The 18,204-nt window shown below is 36.4% G+C and overlaps 2 protein-coding genes across 8 annotated transcripts in view; both read right to left on the bottom strand.

Moving 5' to 3' along the window:
- LOC127837691 (3-oxoacyl-[acyl-carrier-protein] reductase FabG-like) overlaps nucleotides 1–18,204 on the bottom strand; it is a 325,705-nt gene that overhangs the window by 303,623 nt on the left and 3,878 nt on the right. The window contains exons 7-10 of one of the 7 annotated variants that reach the window (XM_052364964.1): nucleotides 17,569–17,638; nucleotides 17,127–17,163; nucleotides 16,874–16,937; nucleotides 13,783–15,836 (exon numbers count right to left, since the gene is read on the bottom strand). The exons of 4 other annotated variants lie outside the window; for them this stretch is intronic. In XM_052364964.1, the coding sequence (XP_052220924.1) occupies nucleotides 15,681–15,836; nucleotides 16,874–16,937; nucleotides 17,127–17,163; nucleotides 17,569–17,638 (327 nt within the window). In that variant the 3' untranslated portion in view covers nucleotides 13,783–15,680. The remainder of the gene's footprint in view (nucleotides 1–13,782; nucleotides 15,837–16,873; nucleotides 16,938–17,126; nucleotides 17,164–17,568; nucleotides 17,639–18,204) is intronic. 2 more of the 7 variants (XM_052364960.1, XM_052364965.1) reach the window with 2 other exon arrangements.
- Nucleotides 7,014–12,806, bottom strand: LOC127837694 (asialoglycoprotein receptor 2-like). The gene is made up of 6 exons (XM_052364970.1): nucleotides 12,646–12,806; nucleotides 11,958–12,052; nucleotides 11,205–11,295; nucleotides 10,028–10,114; nucleotides 7,671–7,794; nucleotides 7,014–7,182 (listed from the first exon to the last, which is right to left on the bottom strand). The coding sequence occupies exons 1-6, from the start codon at nucleotides 12,689–12,691 to the stop codon at nucleotides 7,131–7,133; spliced, it is 495 nt and encodes a 164-aa protein (XP_052220930.1). The 5' UTR covers nucleotides 12,692–12,806; the 3' UTR covers nucleotides 7,014–7,130.

Genomic DNA, 18,204 nt, shown 5'->3' on the forward strand with positions numbered 1-18,204 from the left:
CTACCAAGTTTCTTCAAATTATGCCCCTGGGGTCAAATTTGACCCTGCCCCGGGGTCAAAAAATTGAAAATTTGCTTATATAAGGCCTATTTTGTGAAAACTTTAAAAATCTTTTCATCCATAACCATTGTGCCTAGGGCTACCAAATGTGCTATGTAGTGACATCTTATAGTCCTCTACCAAGTTTCTTCAAATTATGCCCCTGGGGTCAAATTTGACCCTACCCCGGGGGGTCAAAAAATTGAAAATTTGCTGATATAAGACCTTTTTGTGCAAACTTTAAAAACCTTTTTGTCCATAACCGTATGGCATAGGGCTTTAAAATTTGGTATGTTATGACTTCTAATAGTCCTCTACAAAGTTTGTTCAAATTAAGAACCTCGGATCAAATTTGACCGTTCCCCAGGGGTCACAAAATTGAACATATGCTTATATTGGGCCCATTTTGTGCAAACTTTAAAAATCTTTTTGTCCATAACCATTGGGCCTATTTCTACCAAATTCGGTAGTTAGTGACATCTAATAGTTCTCTACTAAGTTTGTTCAAACTATTCCCCTGGGCTCAAATTTGACCCTGCCCTGAGGGTCACAAAACTGAACATATGACGTTTACCAGGGGAGATTACTGCGGCCGTATGGCTGTGACCAACAACATCTTGTAAACATGAGATAAAACCCTGTCATTTAGTGCCATTTTAGATCAGATGGTGACTGCTTACAAAGGAATTGAAGTAAGAAAAAGTGGCATGAATGTTTTTCTTATAAACTGAAAAAAAGTCGGGTTTTATTTAAATATGTCGAAAGTGAGCATATATCCGGATAAAAATATTTCGGATGACATGTTAATTTCATGTCTTTTTTGTAGTGTTTAAACCAGTTTAATAATATCTTATTGATTTTAAAAACGCAACTTCCATGAACAATTATTTCAAGAAAAGTCAATATATGATACTGCATGGTAAACTCGAACTTTGTATCCAAGAGAAGGTGTTTGAAATGTTATGAATTGATCTTAGAAGTCAAATGTATTACTTAATTAAATACATTTATAAATACAATGTATAAAGAAATAATCCTAGATTATCATAATATCCTCAGGCCTGTTGGTCTTAGGGATGTGTGGGTTGTTAATAATATTTTGAGATGATTCTTTACAAAGAAAGATGCTATTTGTTATAAATGTGTGAAAGGCTGTAAGAAGGAACCAGAGGTTATTAACCCTTTACCAAACACTTACAGGATTTTACGAGTTTGTAGCTGACAACTTTATAAATAATTGTGATAAAAGGAGAAATTGCTCAAGATGAGCAATTTCTCCTTTTATCACAATTATTTCTACCCTACCTGATCATTTCCATCACAATTTAATTGTCGTCTGCAACCTCTTTCAAATTGGAAAAGTCCAAAATGTGTCGTTTGGTAAAGGTTTTAGGCATTTTGATTCCTATGGGTCTTGTGAATCTGTTTCAAATCAAATGCGTAGATTTGATCTTGAGCATCTAAAAATATGTGAAATAGAAAGAACGACCAGAGGTCCAGATAAGATGCGTATTTGCGTAAAATACGCATGAAAAAAAAGAAAATACGCATGGCTTAAAATTTTGTTGAGTAAAAAAACTGGCTAAATTCGGATTACGCATCGTGTGCAATTTCAATGCGTATTAGCCGTTTATACATGAATATAAGTTCATGTAATCATGACTGGTTCCCGTCATTGTGTCCACATCAGTAACAAGAAATATCTTTAAAAAAGATATACGGCGTTGATTGTGGTCGATGTTTATGAACGATCAAAAGTTATCTCTATGAGATAAAAAGTAGCGGATGCCTTTTTAATGCGCAGTTGTTAGCTACATCATAGGCAAATCAATTACGGGGTGTTGCGCCAGATTTCGTGGCTTATTTTGCTTTATGTGATATTATTACTCAGATATCTATATTTACAGAATAGAAAAACACAAGAAACATGAAAATAAACGAGTGCATATAGGTCAGCCGGCAATACTCGAATCTTATTTAATTGCATAATTATAGTATAGCGAATTATTGTGGTCATGCTTAATAAACTGGTCTAAATGGATAAATATTTCTAATTAATTTTATCAAAATTGGTCCTTATCATGCAAATTTTGAAACCATATTAAAAATCGATGATTGACATACCACAATAATATCGCCGAATATCTTTATTTAGTATCTTTCTGATCAAAACAGACTTCAAGTGCACAAAGTTTACGAGACGGCGTTTATATAAAGATTTCTGCAACTGACCGCAAACTGACCTTGATACCTTGCGGATTGGAATGCAATGCATTACAGTCACTACGTTATTGTCAGTAAGACACAATGATCGCAACCCCTTTTGCGAACTCCGGTGATGAACTGTATATAAACTCTGACTTTCACAAAATGACCGCGTATTGACCCGAAATCTCGCGGGTTGAAATGCAATGCAAGTAAGTACTAAATATGACAACATAGCCTTTAGTTAAACGCTTTTGCGCTGGTAATTCTCTGAAAATAAAAGGTGAACGCACAAACTGTATTTATGTCGAAAATTGATTGTAAAACTGTTCTATCTATTGGGCCTTTTCATTAGAGATAAAATTGTTTCATGCAGTAAAACAGTGTTACAAAGACGCGGATATGTTTCCAATGTTCTGGTGTTATACTCAAATCAGCCAATGGAATAAATGAAGTGCATTCATTCGTAGCTAGCCGCGGGAAATTTTATTTGAGTATTATTGGACACTTACAAAGGTCAAGTCAGGGTGAAAAGCTGGCTTATTCAGCTTACGCCGAAAAACATAGTGACATCACCATCTATGTACAGAATGTGGTTCCCGACCTATTTTACTCCACAGTCAGAACGGTATCATTTCATTTTGGCCCACGATAAAGGCTGATGTTGACACAACGGACTCTCCGCTGCATTGTTGAGAATCGATATACGCTAATGGTGAAAACATTTGACATCACATTCGAAAAAAAAAAACGAATCAAGCATATAAGTTTTGCTATCAGTTTATCTCTTGTGTGGCACTATGGAAAAACCTTTTTCCTTCAAGCACTGTTTAAATGGCAGCCGAATTACACATATATAAAAACAAGTTTAACGGATACCACCCGCTTACCATTCAGATAACGTGACTAAGCACATGTTTAAACTGTTACATATATTAAAATCCGGTTTGCAATCAATGAATCCACTATGTAATGTATGTAATTAATTAATTATGTAATGCGAAAACTTGCTGCTCGCTTGTTTTTCATATGACCGTCACGATCTGTGCCGCCCTGACCGGCAGTCCCTGTCCCGAAAGCGCTTTTCTTTTTGTGACATGTTCCGCAGCGTCTGCATGTGTTTGTGTTTTATTTTCATGTAAGTAAAACAAAAATTAATGGCGAGCCAGTTATAAATGGTCGATCTCTATTAAGTCGACATCGTCATTAGTAACACCAGAAAAAATTGTACGCCCTGTTATTGACAGTATATTAAATAAAACAAAAGTAATTGCTTTATTGTGTACAAAACTGCTTGTAATAGCAAGTTAACACTACATGTACAATTTATTATTAATTCTGGTCCATTGAACATAAATACTCCTTAAAATTATCGGATTTTGATTTTTACTCATCAATTAAAAAATTCATGAGTGAAATACCCCTCGGCTGAAAACATTATCTGGAGCTCTGAGAACGACAATATCTTTTGGAGAGATAAATGTACCTACGTTATATGCAAATGACCTGTGCAACAATTCCCGGGCTTTTTAGTCTGTTTAGTTAACACGGTAGTAACTTTTTCCATATATAAAAAAGCTCACCCTTCCAACTTTTAAGCGCCCAGTTGGACGAGGGATAGAAAGAGAAAGTCACATGCTTGAGTATATTTCAACCCATCCGCATTGCACGTTTTTTACCCAAAATTTAAAAGCCAAAGTGGTGCAGTGGTAGTTCATTAGAATTTACTCTTAATGTTCCGGGTTTGATTCCTGGGCAAGACAACATTTTTATGTGTATTTTTATACCCCCGCTAGTGTGGCATATATCAGTCAGACTGTCCGCTCGGCATTACATTTTCAGGACCTCCTAAACGCTTTCATTGATATTTGGTATGTGAGTTCACCTACATGACTTACAGATGAAGTGCGAGTTTGGTTCCAGTCATTTTATTTTTGGCGAAGTTATGGGCCTTGGCCTTACGAAACGCTTACATTTATTCAGCTGATTTGTGGTATTTGAGTTTACCAACATGACTTGCATATGAAGTTCCGGTCCATTCATTTTTGGGGAAGTTATGGGCCTTTGACGTAACACTTTTCTCTTAAATAACCGTTTTCTGGAGATTTTTTAGAAACGTTTTTAGATATTGAGCTGATTGGTTTGGTATTTGAGTCTACCTACATGACTTGCAGATGAAGTGTGCGTTTAGGTAAGTGAGACTTCACAATTTTCTTTAAAAATAACTTCTGTGTGGCTTCAACATGCAGTAGGGAGTATTGTGTTTCAAAAACACTTGGCTTGTTTATTCTTATTTTTATTTAAATAATCCAAAAATTATAGCTCTTTAACGATAGACCATTAATGATATTTTTCCACGAGAGGGCCACATTGCATATGTTGCTCATCTAAGATGCGAAGGCGTTGGGCTTTTTGAGCTATGTTTTCGGAACCATTGTTTTAAATTTGGCATAGGTATTTTAAGTTTTCAACAGGCCGAGATATCAATAAAACAATGTTCTGAGCAAGTTTCATCATGATTGGACTTCACATGGGACTTTCAGAGTGTCAATAAGGTAAAACCATTTGACAAATGCCCCGCCTCCTTGGAACCTTCCCTTTAAACAAAGCATTTTCAAGCTAGGCCCATGCTATACAAAGTTTGATACACATATAGAAAATAAGAATACTTTTCTTAGTGGACCGCGGTACATTAAATCAAATGCTCTGATAAAGTTTCATGATGATTTGACTAAAACCCTGTCTTCGATAGTCTTAACATGGTTATAATAAAGCCATAAAAGAAAAAAATTGCACTGCCCCCTGGTGTCAATGTTTTTAAACGAACTGGTACCATTTTCAAACTCAACGGAGTTGTGATTAGAGAAAAAAAAATAGGTTCTGCCCAAGTTTAATGAAGATTTTAATAGAAATGCAACTTCAAGTGTGTTTTAATTTAACTCAGTGACCTAATCTTTGGTCCCAAGTGACCAAGCTTCGAAATTGGCCGATATATAAATGGGGCAAATGTTCTTAACCATTTTCATTTAAAAGGCGGGCAATAAATGTGGCCTCTACAGTTTTAACCATGCAAATTTTGACTATGAACGACAGACACTAAGCGATCATAAAACTAGCAATGAGCATGTTATGTTCAGGTCATCTTAAAATGCCGAAAAATTTGAAACTCCCTTATTAAGTCCATTAGCTGTTCAGGGTTGAATACAAAGTGAAGAGAAGATAGCATGGTCTATGCTATAATATTACCAAAAACAAGGGGTTGCTCCATGAAAAACAGAAATCATTATTGATACGTAAGACAACAATTTCATTTTAATGATTTTTAGCAAAAATATAGCTTAAAATATACGTCAACAGATTAACAAAGATTTAACAAGCACCAATATGTTGGTATATACATGCATCTGAAAAGTAAATTTTGAAACATCAAGTCTTTCTTGGTCAATGTAAAAAAACTTCTACCCTTCATACAATAGGTGGATCTGGCCAAATTATAAGCATTCAGAAACAATTACCCTAAAATGCGAAAGATTATTTTTTGGAGATCATGTTAAAATATGCAAAAAACTTAACTTAACACGATGTTCATTTAAAGCATGATAGTTGTGTGGAATAAATAAATACACATTGTACTCCAGGATATGAGTTGGACAAAATTGTGTAGGAATATAATTGTTTATTGTTAAGCATTTTACTTTTTAATTTTAACCATTAAATTGGGTGACTGATTCAGTCTGTGATTGCAATTAGTCTGTTATCCTGAAGGTCCTGCTCTGCTTTCTTTTGGCAAAATCATCAAATAGCAGCCAAGCTACCTGTAGTTTACAACTACAATGTATACGTTTTCAGGTTGGATTACAATATGTTTAGTGCTTTTAATCCAGTTCCACTCAATGTGTAAGTATTAAGATTGAAATTCCTTGTATAATGAAGTGCTGCACCCGGATATATAAGGTCGTTCACAATGTCTATGTTTTTGTTACCATATACCCACCGCTCATGACGTTTGGTAGCTCCTTGTGAACATACTAATTTTGGTTTGCGGTATGTTAGCTTGCAAACCCTCGGTATTACACTATTCCTATCAACGATCAGTCTAGACAAATGTAGGTCTTCCGGCGTTTCACCTAGTACAACCATACCGTATGCAAACTGTAGAAGAATCAAACATATGTCTTGTATATTTATTCCCGCAAAACATTTAAATATCGTCAATTAAAAGAGAAAAAAAGTAAATTATGATTTCATATTAAAATTAATCAAAGTTTTGTCAGATCTTGAAAACACGTCTACTCGTCTCAACTTACTATTTTTATCAACAAACCTAACAAATACTTAATTACTTCACTCATTTATCACACCGGCGATTCAATTGTAACTGATATGCTTTGAAAATGGCAAACATTCCTATCAATGTCTTTTAAAGTAAGTAAAATATTGACCTTGATACTGACAATTTACCGTCTCTCATGTTGCCAACGTGGCTGCTTAAGTTTTTCATAAACACACCTACTGATGTTCATGACATTATTAAATCACTTTCCGTTGATAAAGTATCGGGACTCTTAAATTAACAGAATATCGGGTCGCATCGTCCACTTCTTCATGTGACTTCTTTAATTTCTCATTCAACAAAATTATGTATAATGACAAGCAGCTGAAAAGAAGCGAACGTGCGTTCAGTTTTAAAAAGGGTGACCTAAACATTCTTATTGCGTTGTGTAATTTTATAGGTAAAATACTTGCCAAAAGAAATATGATGTTCGAAATAAAATTACTGGCTTTATTAACCGTTATGTTGTGTGACACAGAAACAGACGCAGCTTTGAATTAAAAAAAAGCAAGCGCATTTCATGATTGTGTTTAAACAAGAAATAGTTTGTTTATTAACCAACAATCATATTGGCGGACGATGACTCGCAGGAGCAAGTTTCACTTCTGCAAACAAAAGAAAAAAAATTTCAGCTCTATGGATTTTTATTGTTCATGATAATAATGAACATAACAATTTATAAAATAAGCTTGTTGTTTTATCATTCTGATCTGTAAGTGCAATTTTTTCAGGGCTTCATTTGCATTTCTGGGTATGTGAACATATAAATCGTGGACCACGTGATATCCAGGTATAGTTTGTCAAAAAGTCTAGCTGCACTCAGTCTCGGACATCGATTACCAGATTGGCATGCGTATACGGGAGCTGACTGGGTTTAAGGGAGATAAGTTGGACTGACGTACAAAATGGCGTCGTTTTCGTAATTTTTGCTTAAATAAAGCGTGTATTTTCACCCGGTCAGCCACTTAACATTTATTTTAAATAAATATGCCCTTTTGGCTCAGAGGTGTGTGTGCCTCCATCGGTTTCAATATCGTAGATGTTGGAATAAAAAAGTTGTTAATGAAAACCGTTTCAAACATCGTTTACTTACGAGCGCTCACATGCGGGTTTGGCGTTAGCTGTACTGCAGTCGTTATCGGTCCAGGAAAAGTCCACACCGTAGTTGAATATGGCGCAGTCAAGATTGATGTTATGGCCATAGCCCGCGTAGAAGTCTAGAAAACATGAGCCGCGACTTGCGAAAATTGTTCTTGTACATAATACGGCCAGCGTTTCGCCAGACCAGCCTGCGCGTTGTCTGGTCGGAAGCTGCCATGTCTACTTATATGACCACAAAATCATGCGTGACGTAGTAGCAGGCTGGTCTGGAGCTACGCTGGCCTAATGTTGCTTTATAACCATTATCGCACAAGTGCAAACACATGTAATACTAGTTTACAATTTGAAACGAATATATATACACACAAATGTACATGATGTTGGTCTGTGATATGCCAGTGATATGCCAAGTTCAACATGTAGACAGAAGATATATTATGCACTTTTAATTTCCTTTTTCAGTGGCTAGCCAAGTAAATAAATATTGTACACCGTTTACGGAGGATACACGACGCACGACCACGGACAACAACAACCCAAACTCGCTCACATTGTGTACTTTGTGCTCAAGTGAACAAAAACGACATGATGGGATCGATTTTAGGATAATCATACGACAAAATGTCACTTTTAGAAACGTATCAGTATGAAACAAGATAACGATTGATGTCAAAGGGCGTCGGGAAAATCAGTGTAAATAGCACTCAATGAAGTTACATGGAACGATTTTTTTTTTCTACTGTAAATATTAATATATTGGCCGATTATTTTTAAAAAAGTAGAAAAAGATACTGGTGTTACCATTATCGATGATTTTGTGTTATAACCCCCAAATAACTATTATCTATGATGTTGTGTTATAACCCCCAACTAACCATTATCTATGATTTTGTGTTGTAACACCTAAATATTTCATAGTTCATTTTATTTACATTGGTTTCCTTTTTTTACTGGCATCCGTGTGCAGTTTTCATTAATGGAACAGAACTGTGTAGGTTCACACATATATTTCATGGGCATAATAGAAACAAAAAATGCTTACAATAAAACAATATTTAAACTAAAATGTCTACATCAAAACAAAAAGTTAACATAGAACACAAATAAGATAATTTGATTCTACTGGGGCTCGAACCTTGGGCCTCTCACATGTGAAGCGAGCATGTAACCACTACACTACGGAACCGCTTGAAAAATCACCTTCTAACTAAGATATTAATAAGCTATTAATAGTCGGTTTAAATGTAAACCCGGAAGTTTAAACGCTGGATAGTGAGCGGGGTTATAGGTCTATACCAAAGGGTCCATACCACTGGCAAGATACGGGTCAGGCCTGCGGCCTTCTATATGTTGTTTTTAAAAAAAACCTGTAGGAGGACTTGATAGTAATGAGACTGGGGTGCTGTGATGGTGCTCCTCATTGATAAGCGGCTGCTTCCTTTATCAAGACTCATTATTACAATTAATAATATGTGTCGCGCTTCGCGCTCTATAGCGCCTTTATTAGTAACTAGGTGGTTGCTAGGATAGTGGAACAAAGAAGTTTTGTTTTTATACAAAACCAGAAAGTTTCACCGGTTCGCGTATTTGCCCAGTCCCTGTGATCTTTTATTATTGCCCAGTCCCTGTGATCAGTTATAAATTAAAAGAATTAGCCTTGCATTATTGGCAATAAATGTTGTAGTAAATGTAATAGGCACAAATGCAGTACTTATTTACACTAATTTACACAAAAATCACCACTATGCAAGACATTCTGACAACAAAAATATATACATTGATCCGTAAAATAACTTCTCCCATAAGCGAAAAAAACGTATTACATACTAGTTGCCGCACTTCAGTGCGAAGCCAATAACTTGCTATTTGCTTTGATCATACAAGGAAGGCAATTCAAGCGTGACAATAAACACACTGTTCAGTAAATATGTTGGAAAATTTCTTTGAAGAAACAACGTGTAAGAGAAACAAAAATTGAAATCAAAAATCCTTCGCTTCACATTTTCACAATCAGGTTGTAGGTTTCATTACAAACCAATGGATAAAATATTAATTGGGAAATAAATAGCTTAATAATAAATCACTATTATCTGTTATACACAATCGGAAATTTCTGTTTCAAGTTTTTGACTGTAAGTCAAATTAACCAAGCCTAAAGTATTATAAGAGCAGTTAATGATCTATGTAGTTGCTTTATTTATTCCAATTTAAAATCGTGACCTTTTAAGCATAATTATTGCTTATGTGATGCATATTTGCAATGCAGTTGCCACTCAGGGTGTATGCAATAAATGAATGGGCATTTATTTCAAGTGTACCCATAATAAACAATATGAGAAATTTATTTACTTAAGAATGTTGCGTTCGAGTCCGTGTCAAACCAGATCCACTCCCCTTCAATGTCCTCGTCCGTGAGACCCGTCCAATAGTTACCTGCTGTAAAACATATGAGCCGAGCTCTATGAAAACGGGGCTTAATACACGTGCATAAAGTTTCGTTCCAGATTAGCCTGTATAGTCCGCACAGGCTTATCAGGGGCGATACTTTCCGATATCCAACAATAGACACATAAATTATTGTAAAACACATCTAAAACATATAAACGCTAATAACAAAGCATTTTAACATCGTACAAACAATTGTATGTGTGTGTTTTTCAGAACGTCTACATATATTTGATAAACGTACTGTAGCATTAGAAATAGATTCACGATTTTGTCGAGAGATTTATTCCGGACTGAGTGTTAGTTTATGCAAGCCATCAAATGGCTTAACCCGCAATATTTTCGATATTTCTTTGTGAAGCCTATACCCTAATAGTTAAGATTTACCATGCTAACGACTCTAACTAGTACACTCAAAATATGTATGTAGTATTATTATCACGCGTCAATTTTTGGCATTCATGTTTTCATTTTTTTGCTCTGCATAGGTACATTTGATTGACAACATTTCAGACGCGCGTTTGTTTGTGATAATTTCTAGGGCAAGTTTAATGCTTGGCTAGCTTCCAACAAGTTGTATCTTCAGATAGTTGCAATGTCATTTCCAATGCGGTGATCCTAGTCTTGTCATCGTAGGTTAATAACTTGTTGTTTGTTGTTGTAAAAGTTTATTGATAAGAACCTGAAGTGCTATCCATCCTTGTCATCATTTGTAATATTGTATTGAATTGGCAATGTGTCCTTTCCCGTATACAAACCACAAGCGGGCAAGTATTTATATCCTTCGTCTGGGGTTTCAATCTTCTTATATATGTGTAAACAAATATCATGTGATGTGCTAAATGTCTGTAGAGTTTTCACGATGCATAGATAAAGACCGTGATTGGCTGAAAGCGTATACATGTACATAGTAATTATGTGCGCAAACGTACTACAATGTGATGTGAAATGAAACATAATTGTATGAACACAATTCGACGTAAAAGCAAACTGATTTTGCGATACAAACCATCGACATACACACTGATGTGCGCAACAAAATTTGAAACTTATTTATCATGCGTTCAAACAAAACCCGTACATTTCAGGTCCCGTAGGCGATCCTTGATGAAGTTGTTTTCATGGGCATTGTCTACGTGAATAAGGTGGCCACCATGTTGACGACAGTATTGCTAGAAATGCATAGCAAAAGCATGTCAAGTATAACATTCGATAGAATATTTACCCTCCATTGGGAATGTGTTAAAGCGTTCGAATGAAAAAGGAAATACAAATGGCTGAACATTGGTAAGAAATAAAAATAAGTCTATATAACACGTCGCTGCATTAATGTCGTTACATTTTATATACAATATGTTATATATTAGAAGATGGTGTATGTGTATGCATATATGGCATATATTCCGTCTTTATAACAGGGGAGGTGGTGCCACAGGGGGGGGGGCGCAAACGTATTTAATCAGAGAGAAAAATACAATGACCATGCACTAGTTTGAACCTTTATAGTCCAGCAAAATGTGCTGATATACGACCACATTAATTAAGTGCAAAATAACTCAAATGTCAAAATTCAAATTCCAAATTAATAGCTTACAACAAGCGCAGAGCAAAATGAATTCTATGCTAATACCAAGCGCATAATGAAGTACATGTATCGCTTAAAACAAGCAAAGAACAACGAGCCGACTATAATCATCGCTAATTACAAGCAACGAGCCAACTAAACTGATCGATAATAACGAGCAGAGCCAAATACATGTATCATTTATAACAAGACAAGAGCCAAATACGCTTGCTCTTCCCCATTCCCTATTATAGGACAGACACAAGTTACCTCCGCCACCGTGAAGGATGAGATGTCGCGACCAAACGTGTAACAAGAGCCTTCGAATGCCAGCCAGCCGTCCGTGCAGCACGTGGTTCCACGACCTAAAAGGTACATCTTAGTTTACATCTTTTTTATTTTAGCTCGATTGCATCTTAAGCCTCAGGCTAATCAATAAGCCTGATTTTCAATTGAAACGCCAACGTTTCAAGGGTCTAGAACCAGTACTTCGTGTCTTTGGAATTGGCCGGTCGCTCTTTTTATATTTAGAAACACGCTTTCGCAGGTCAATCTTCAAGATGTTTAAATGACCAAAAGCATTGCCAATAAAAAGCCTGTCGATAAGTCAAGCCGAACTCAATAAGTTTGGAAATGTTGACACTGTTGGTAACTGTTCTTCATAAATGTTTATATAGTAAATTCTTCAACTCTTTAACCAGATTATCATTTCAAACCATTTACCTAGTAAATATTCGTACAACGTGAAGATACTTAGAAGTATTTGTATATCTTGAATTGGAGTTTAGAACAGTTGCCTGTGAATGAAGCCTTGCTCGATCGTTAGCCCTTGTGTTTTACAAAGACATGCTTCAGAACGATAAAACACGTAAAATCATTCATAATATATTGTAAGTTATAACGGAGGTTGTTTATCATGTGATTTAGTAAAATAGAGACTCAAAACATCCCTGCTTACCCTGAACAAATCCAAAAAGAAATACTAACTGAAAAATGGAATGCATATTTCAACTACTGTTAAAATTGCAGTCTGAGAACGCAAGCGCGTGTCCAGTTTCTTACAGATAAGAAGATCAAGTGGAATGAAAAATGTTTGCACGACTTTTACACCGAATATAATGGCAAGCCTTATTATGTTCGAATAGTGACAAATGTAGTGCAAATGGCAAAGACAAGTGGGTCGCATACATCTGTTTGGAAGATAACACGTATGCATGCACAAATTAATAGCGTATCTGGACATAGCAAACGTATCCAGCAGCGCATAATCAAAACGTTGCCAGTATGAAAAGACTGTTGGCAAGTAAAGAAACTACAAGCACGTGAAATATAAACGTATTTTTATACTTATTATTTGACTGAGATAAGCTGCAATTATATTTCTGCGAACCAAATAATGTGACCGCTGTATCAAATGCGCGTGGCACGGTCAATACCTGTATTAAAGGGATCTTTTCACGCTTTGGTAAATTGACAAAATTGAAAAAAGTTGTTTCAGATTCGCACATTTTCGCTTTAGTTATGATATTTGTAAGGAAACAGTAATACTGAACATTTACCATGGTCTAATATAGCCATTATTTGCGTGTTGTGTATCGTGTTATTTCTTAAAAGTTGACCCAGCATTTGTAAAAATATTGCAAGACATATACATTTCCAGAAAGGAAATTCATTTCTGCGTTGAATAAGACCGAGATCGTGAAAATCGCTGCAAAATTTATGAAGATATGGCTGTTCAAAGCGATGCACCCCGTTTTGGGCTGATTTTGAGTTGCATACCTTGTTATATATATATTTGATAGTGAAATATTTTTTTTTTCAGAAAAGTTAATTTTTCGTTATAATATGATTATTTATCATTCAAAATGATGTTTTCACTAATTAATATCATAGCCACACGCTAACCACCTGTGTACAAGTATAGCGAACAGCAACCTCACGCTTCACATTATTTGATGTGGTATTACCGGGGCTTTCAATGCCTTCAAGGTCGAATCATTTTTCTATTTTGTTTTAACGTCGATTACCTGAAATTTTATTTCTACAAACCAGATACAGTAACCATTGTATCCCATGCGCGTGACTCGGTAAATACCTGTTGTATTACCCATTGTGTACACACCGGTCTTTTCTTTCCGACAATAACGTAGTGACGTCACCATCTATGTATAGAATGCTGTATTACCGGTAATCGAAATAGGTATAGATACTTTTCAAACTCTCTGTGAACGTCCACGGCATTTTCCTTATGTTCGTATATACAACAATCATCAGTCGCATATTGTTATATCTCGCCAACATTACTTGACACGTGTAACCTCTGTATGCGTATATCAATCGTTTTAATTGTGTCCGATATTCGAAATTAAAGACGATACACAGATTGCGTGACATTCCTGTATCAATTGAACCCAATTTTTAAGATACATCTAAGTCAGAAAACGTTAATAATAACCGATTTGATGCGCAATTGTGCTCATATTTTTATATAAAGGGTATTCTAGTATAGCGAACAGCAACTTCGCGCTTCACATTGATTATAGTAGAATAGCTTTCAGTTTCCTCAAGGTCGAACCATACTGTATTGAGGTTCATAAGTAAAATTGAATTCGAGTATTTATACACGAGTCAGATTAACATTGTTCGTAAGCGTTTGGTGGATAGAGCCCTTGAATATTTGAATTCGACTTGCAGTTTTGCATTAGTTTTCAAGTTTGCTTACTCCTTTTGCTTAGAACCAGTCTGTGTAGCACAGTCAATGCATGGTGCATGGCTCTTCCAGTAAATTCCGGTACTATTTGAAGTAAACTAGAGCTTTGTCAAAGACGTGACGGATACCCCCACATGCCGCATTGGCACAGAATATTTTGCATGTTGTCTTCGCAAAAAAACAGCGGACACCATGCTCAATGTTTAAAACGCACTAAGTGACCTAGTATTTGACCCGGCATGGCCCATGTTCGAACTTGACATACACATCATCTAGATAAAACTTCTGACCAAGTGTGGTGAAGATCGGATGAAAACTACTTGAATTAGAGAGCGGACAGTATGCTAAATGTGTAAAACGTACTATAAGTGACCCATGACCTAGTTTTTGATCTGGCATGGCCCATGTTCATACTTGGCCTTAAGATCATCATGACAAACTTCTGACCAAGTTTGGTTGAGATCGGATGAAAACTACTTGAATTAGAGTGCAGACACCATGCTGAATGTTAAAAAACGCACTAAGTGACCCCGTGACCTAGTTTTTGGCCCGGCATGGCCCATGTTCAAACTTGGCGTAGAGATCATCTAGATAAAACTTCTGACCAGGTTTGGTGAAGATATTGGATGAGAACAACTTGAATAAGAGAGCGGACACCATGCTAGTTTATTTTACCCGGCATGACCCATATTCAAACTTGACCTAGACATCATCTCGATACAACTTCTGACCAAGTTTGGTGAAGATCGGATGAAAATTACTTATATTAGAGAGCGGACAACATGCTGAATGTTTAAAACGCACTAAGTGACCCCGTGACCTAGTTTTTTACCCGGCCTGACCCATATTCAAACTTGACCTAGACATCATCTAGATACAATTTCTGACCAAGTTTGGTAGAGCTCTGATGAAAAATACTTGAATAAGAGAGCGGACACCATGCTCAATTTTTAAAACGCACGAAGTGACCCCGTGACCTAGTTTTTGACCCGGCATGATCCATATTCGAACTTGACCTAGACATCATCTAGATACAACAACTGACCATGTTTTTGTTAAGATCGGATGAAAACAACTTGAATTAGAGAGCGGACACTTAATACGGACCTACCGACAGACAAACCGACAGACAGACAAGCTCACTCCTATATACCCCTCCCCCCCTAAACTTCGTTTGTGGGGGTATAAAAATAACTATTTGATGTTATTTTTTTGCAAAAGAATATACATGCACATTTCGACAACACAATTTTTATTATGACGTTCACAGGCACCCTTCATCTTCACACATAATGTATATGCCTGCCCCCGTCTACAAAGAGCAGCTGCCCCGTGGTGAAAGAGGCCTGGTCCGAGGCCAGGAATGTGATCGCCTTGGCAACCTCGTCTGGTTCCCCCATGCGGCCAAGCTGGTGAGTAGACTTCTGTCGCTCAGCATACTGGGAAATAGTAAAGCAGAATAGTTTATTTTATTTTATTTTAAACCTATTTATTTTAACCCCATTGAATTGACAGCCAAAAGCTTATTGAAACGCTCTTAAGTCGGTTTCCTGGGTAGAACCAGTATTTGGTGTCTTTGGGGGAGATCTTAAGATTGCTCCCACAGTGGGTATCGAAACTGTTACCTCCCGGTCGCTAGGAGAAAACCATATCCACTACACCAGAGACCTTTCTTTAGAATTAATTTCAATGGCGCAAACGGTTTGTTAGATATACCCACCTTCTGATCAACCTCCTTAAAAAGATTTGACAGATTTAGGGCAAAGCTCACAACAAAACACTGCAATCGTCACAAATCACGAGAGATAATGATCTATTAAATTTTGGGCTTGATAATACTCATTGTTTGCACCACCTTGTCACTGTTGCTTCCAAATTTTGGTAATCACTCCTTTCGAAAAATCCTTACAGACCAAAAACGATTTTCACATTATGCACGTTTTTCATGGAAAGCACTTTGAGCAAATTAGATTTATTATACATCATTTACTCTGTAAGCAATTAAAATGGAGGGAAAAGGTGTCCATAAACAGCCCGCTCGTCTATTCTTTCCCTTATATAGTAAAATGTACACATTGTGTCACCCGATACCACAATAAATGAAACTTTAATATTGGTGCCAGTTCAAGCTGCACAACCGTTTACCACAGAAACGCTGATTTTCACATACAATAGTGACTATTTCATAACAATCGGCTTCAAAATACGTATACTAATTCGCTGTACATATGCCGACATGGCAAACAAATAATACATAATAATTAAATAACCCATGTCATGTGAAAATGGGTAGTAAGCGATACGCGGCCAACATAGCTCCGGACCAGCTTTAGCATCTATGCAGTCTGGTCAAAGCTACCATTTCAGCCATTGAGACCACGATACCTTCCGGGACTTTAAAGCGGACAGCGTGACTCCCGACAAGACCATTGTGAATAAGTTAATTGTAGGTAACTGAACAGCAACCCACCCATACCTGGGCGTATCGTTCCTCACTCATGCCTCCCTTCACTTGGATGTTGGTACGTACTACGCCCGGACTGTAATAGCAGTAGATATGCATAAGAACCGCATGAAAGCAAAGGTAAGAAAAGTTTCATGAAACACAACGGACCAATCTATTGAAACATAATGGTAAGAGAAAAATATATAATAAAATGCAGTCGTAAAGTGCGTTTACTTTTTACTTTTAAGAAGAGCTTTTAAAAGAACAGAAGAAGATAACTTACTTGACGGAGTTCACACGTACGCCGTACTCTGCCACTTCTGGAAATTGCAGATATGAAAATCAATAAAATGTAACTACTGATTCTCTAAGCTAGATTCAATAAATAGAAATTAAATATTCCATTTGTATAAATGTCTGCTATTTTGCAACTACTGCATAGCATGTTAACGTCATTTTTTAAATTATTATAATGCGAGTGTGAGAGAGCGAACTCTTATCTGTCTTTTCAAGGAGGACATTATACCCTAAAAAGATACACAATAGTTGTGCATATTAATAGTATTCGTAATCGTAGTACAACAAATGCGAAAGTTAAATAGTTAAGCCTCGTTCTGGGAACATGGGGCTTAATGCATGTGCAGCCTGCACAGGCTTATCTCAGGCAACACTTAACGCACATACATAAAACCCCGTTTTCCAAAAACAAGGTTGATTTCATTTACCATTGGCCAATATCCGTGTGAACTGGTCGAGGCTGGCTTTACTCATGCCGTACGCAACCTCACCAGAATACTGTAAACGACAATACTTATACTAGTAAGCACCGCTATTAAGTTAAGGTCATTCGTTGCACTTTCTAATAAAGATCTACACGTGCCATCCTTGATAATGCAAAAGGAAAGAGCGAAGTTGTGGTGCAATGGCGCATGTATAAGCAGTCTTGAAATGATATTAATATTAGGATCTCATCGCGTGACAACAATTGCTTCATTTTTCTGCGTTTCAGCAGTTGTAAAGTCAAGGCACTTCTAACACAACTCTTTCGTTTTTAATTATTTCTCAAGAGTGTATCAGCATTTTTCCTAAACATTTTGAGAACAAATAATTTAAAAAGTATTCCTTATTCACCAATAAATGTATTCCAATTGATCCACGATTTTATAAATTATCATTTAACTACCAGTATCACTCTAGGTTGCTCAGTATAATTGTGTCGCGTTCTGATAAAACTGAGCATAATGCATGTGCATAAAGTGTCGTTCTTGATTAGCTTGTGCAGTCCGCACAGGCTAATCTTGGAAGACACTTTCCGCTTGTATGACATTTTTCGTTTAAATGTCTCCTTAGCAAAAGTCCTA

This window comes from Dreissena polymorpha, chromosome 7, assembly GCF_020536995.1.
Source record: "Dreissena polymorpha isolate Duluth1 chromosome 7, UMN_Dpol_1.0, whole genome shotgun sequence".
Lineage (NCBI taxonomy): Eukaryota > Metazoa > Mollusca > Bivalvia > Myida > Dreissenidae > Dreissena > Dreissena polymorpha.

Excerpts from the sequence above, each read along its gene's own strand:
- LOC127837694 (XM_052364970.1), bottom strand. The coding sequence starts at position 12,691 with ATGCATTCCATTTTTCAGTTAGTATTTCTTTTTGGATTTGTTCAGG. Across the intron at positions 12,053-12,645 it reads TCTTTTTGGATTTGTTCAGG|GTCGTGGAACCACGTGCTGC; the intron begins GTAAGCAGGGAT and ends TGTACCTTTTAG. Across the intron at positions 10,115-11,204 it reads TCGCCTACGGGACCTGAAAT|CAGGTAACTATTGGACGGGT; the intron begins GTACGGGTTTTG and ends TATGTTTTACAG.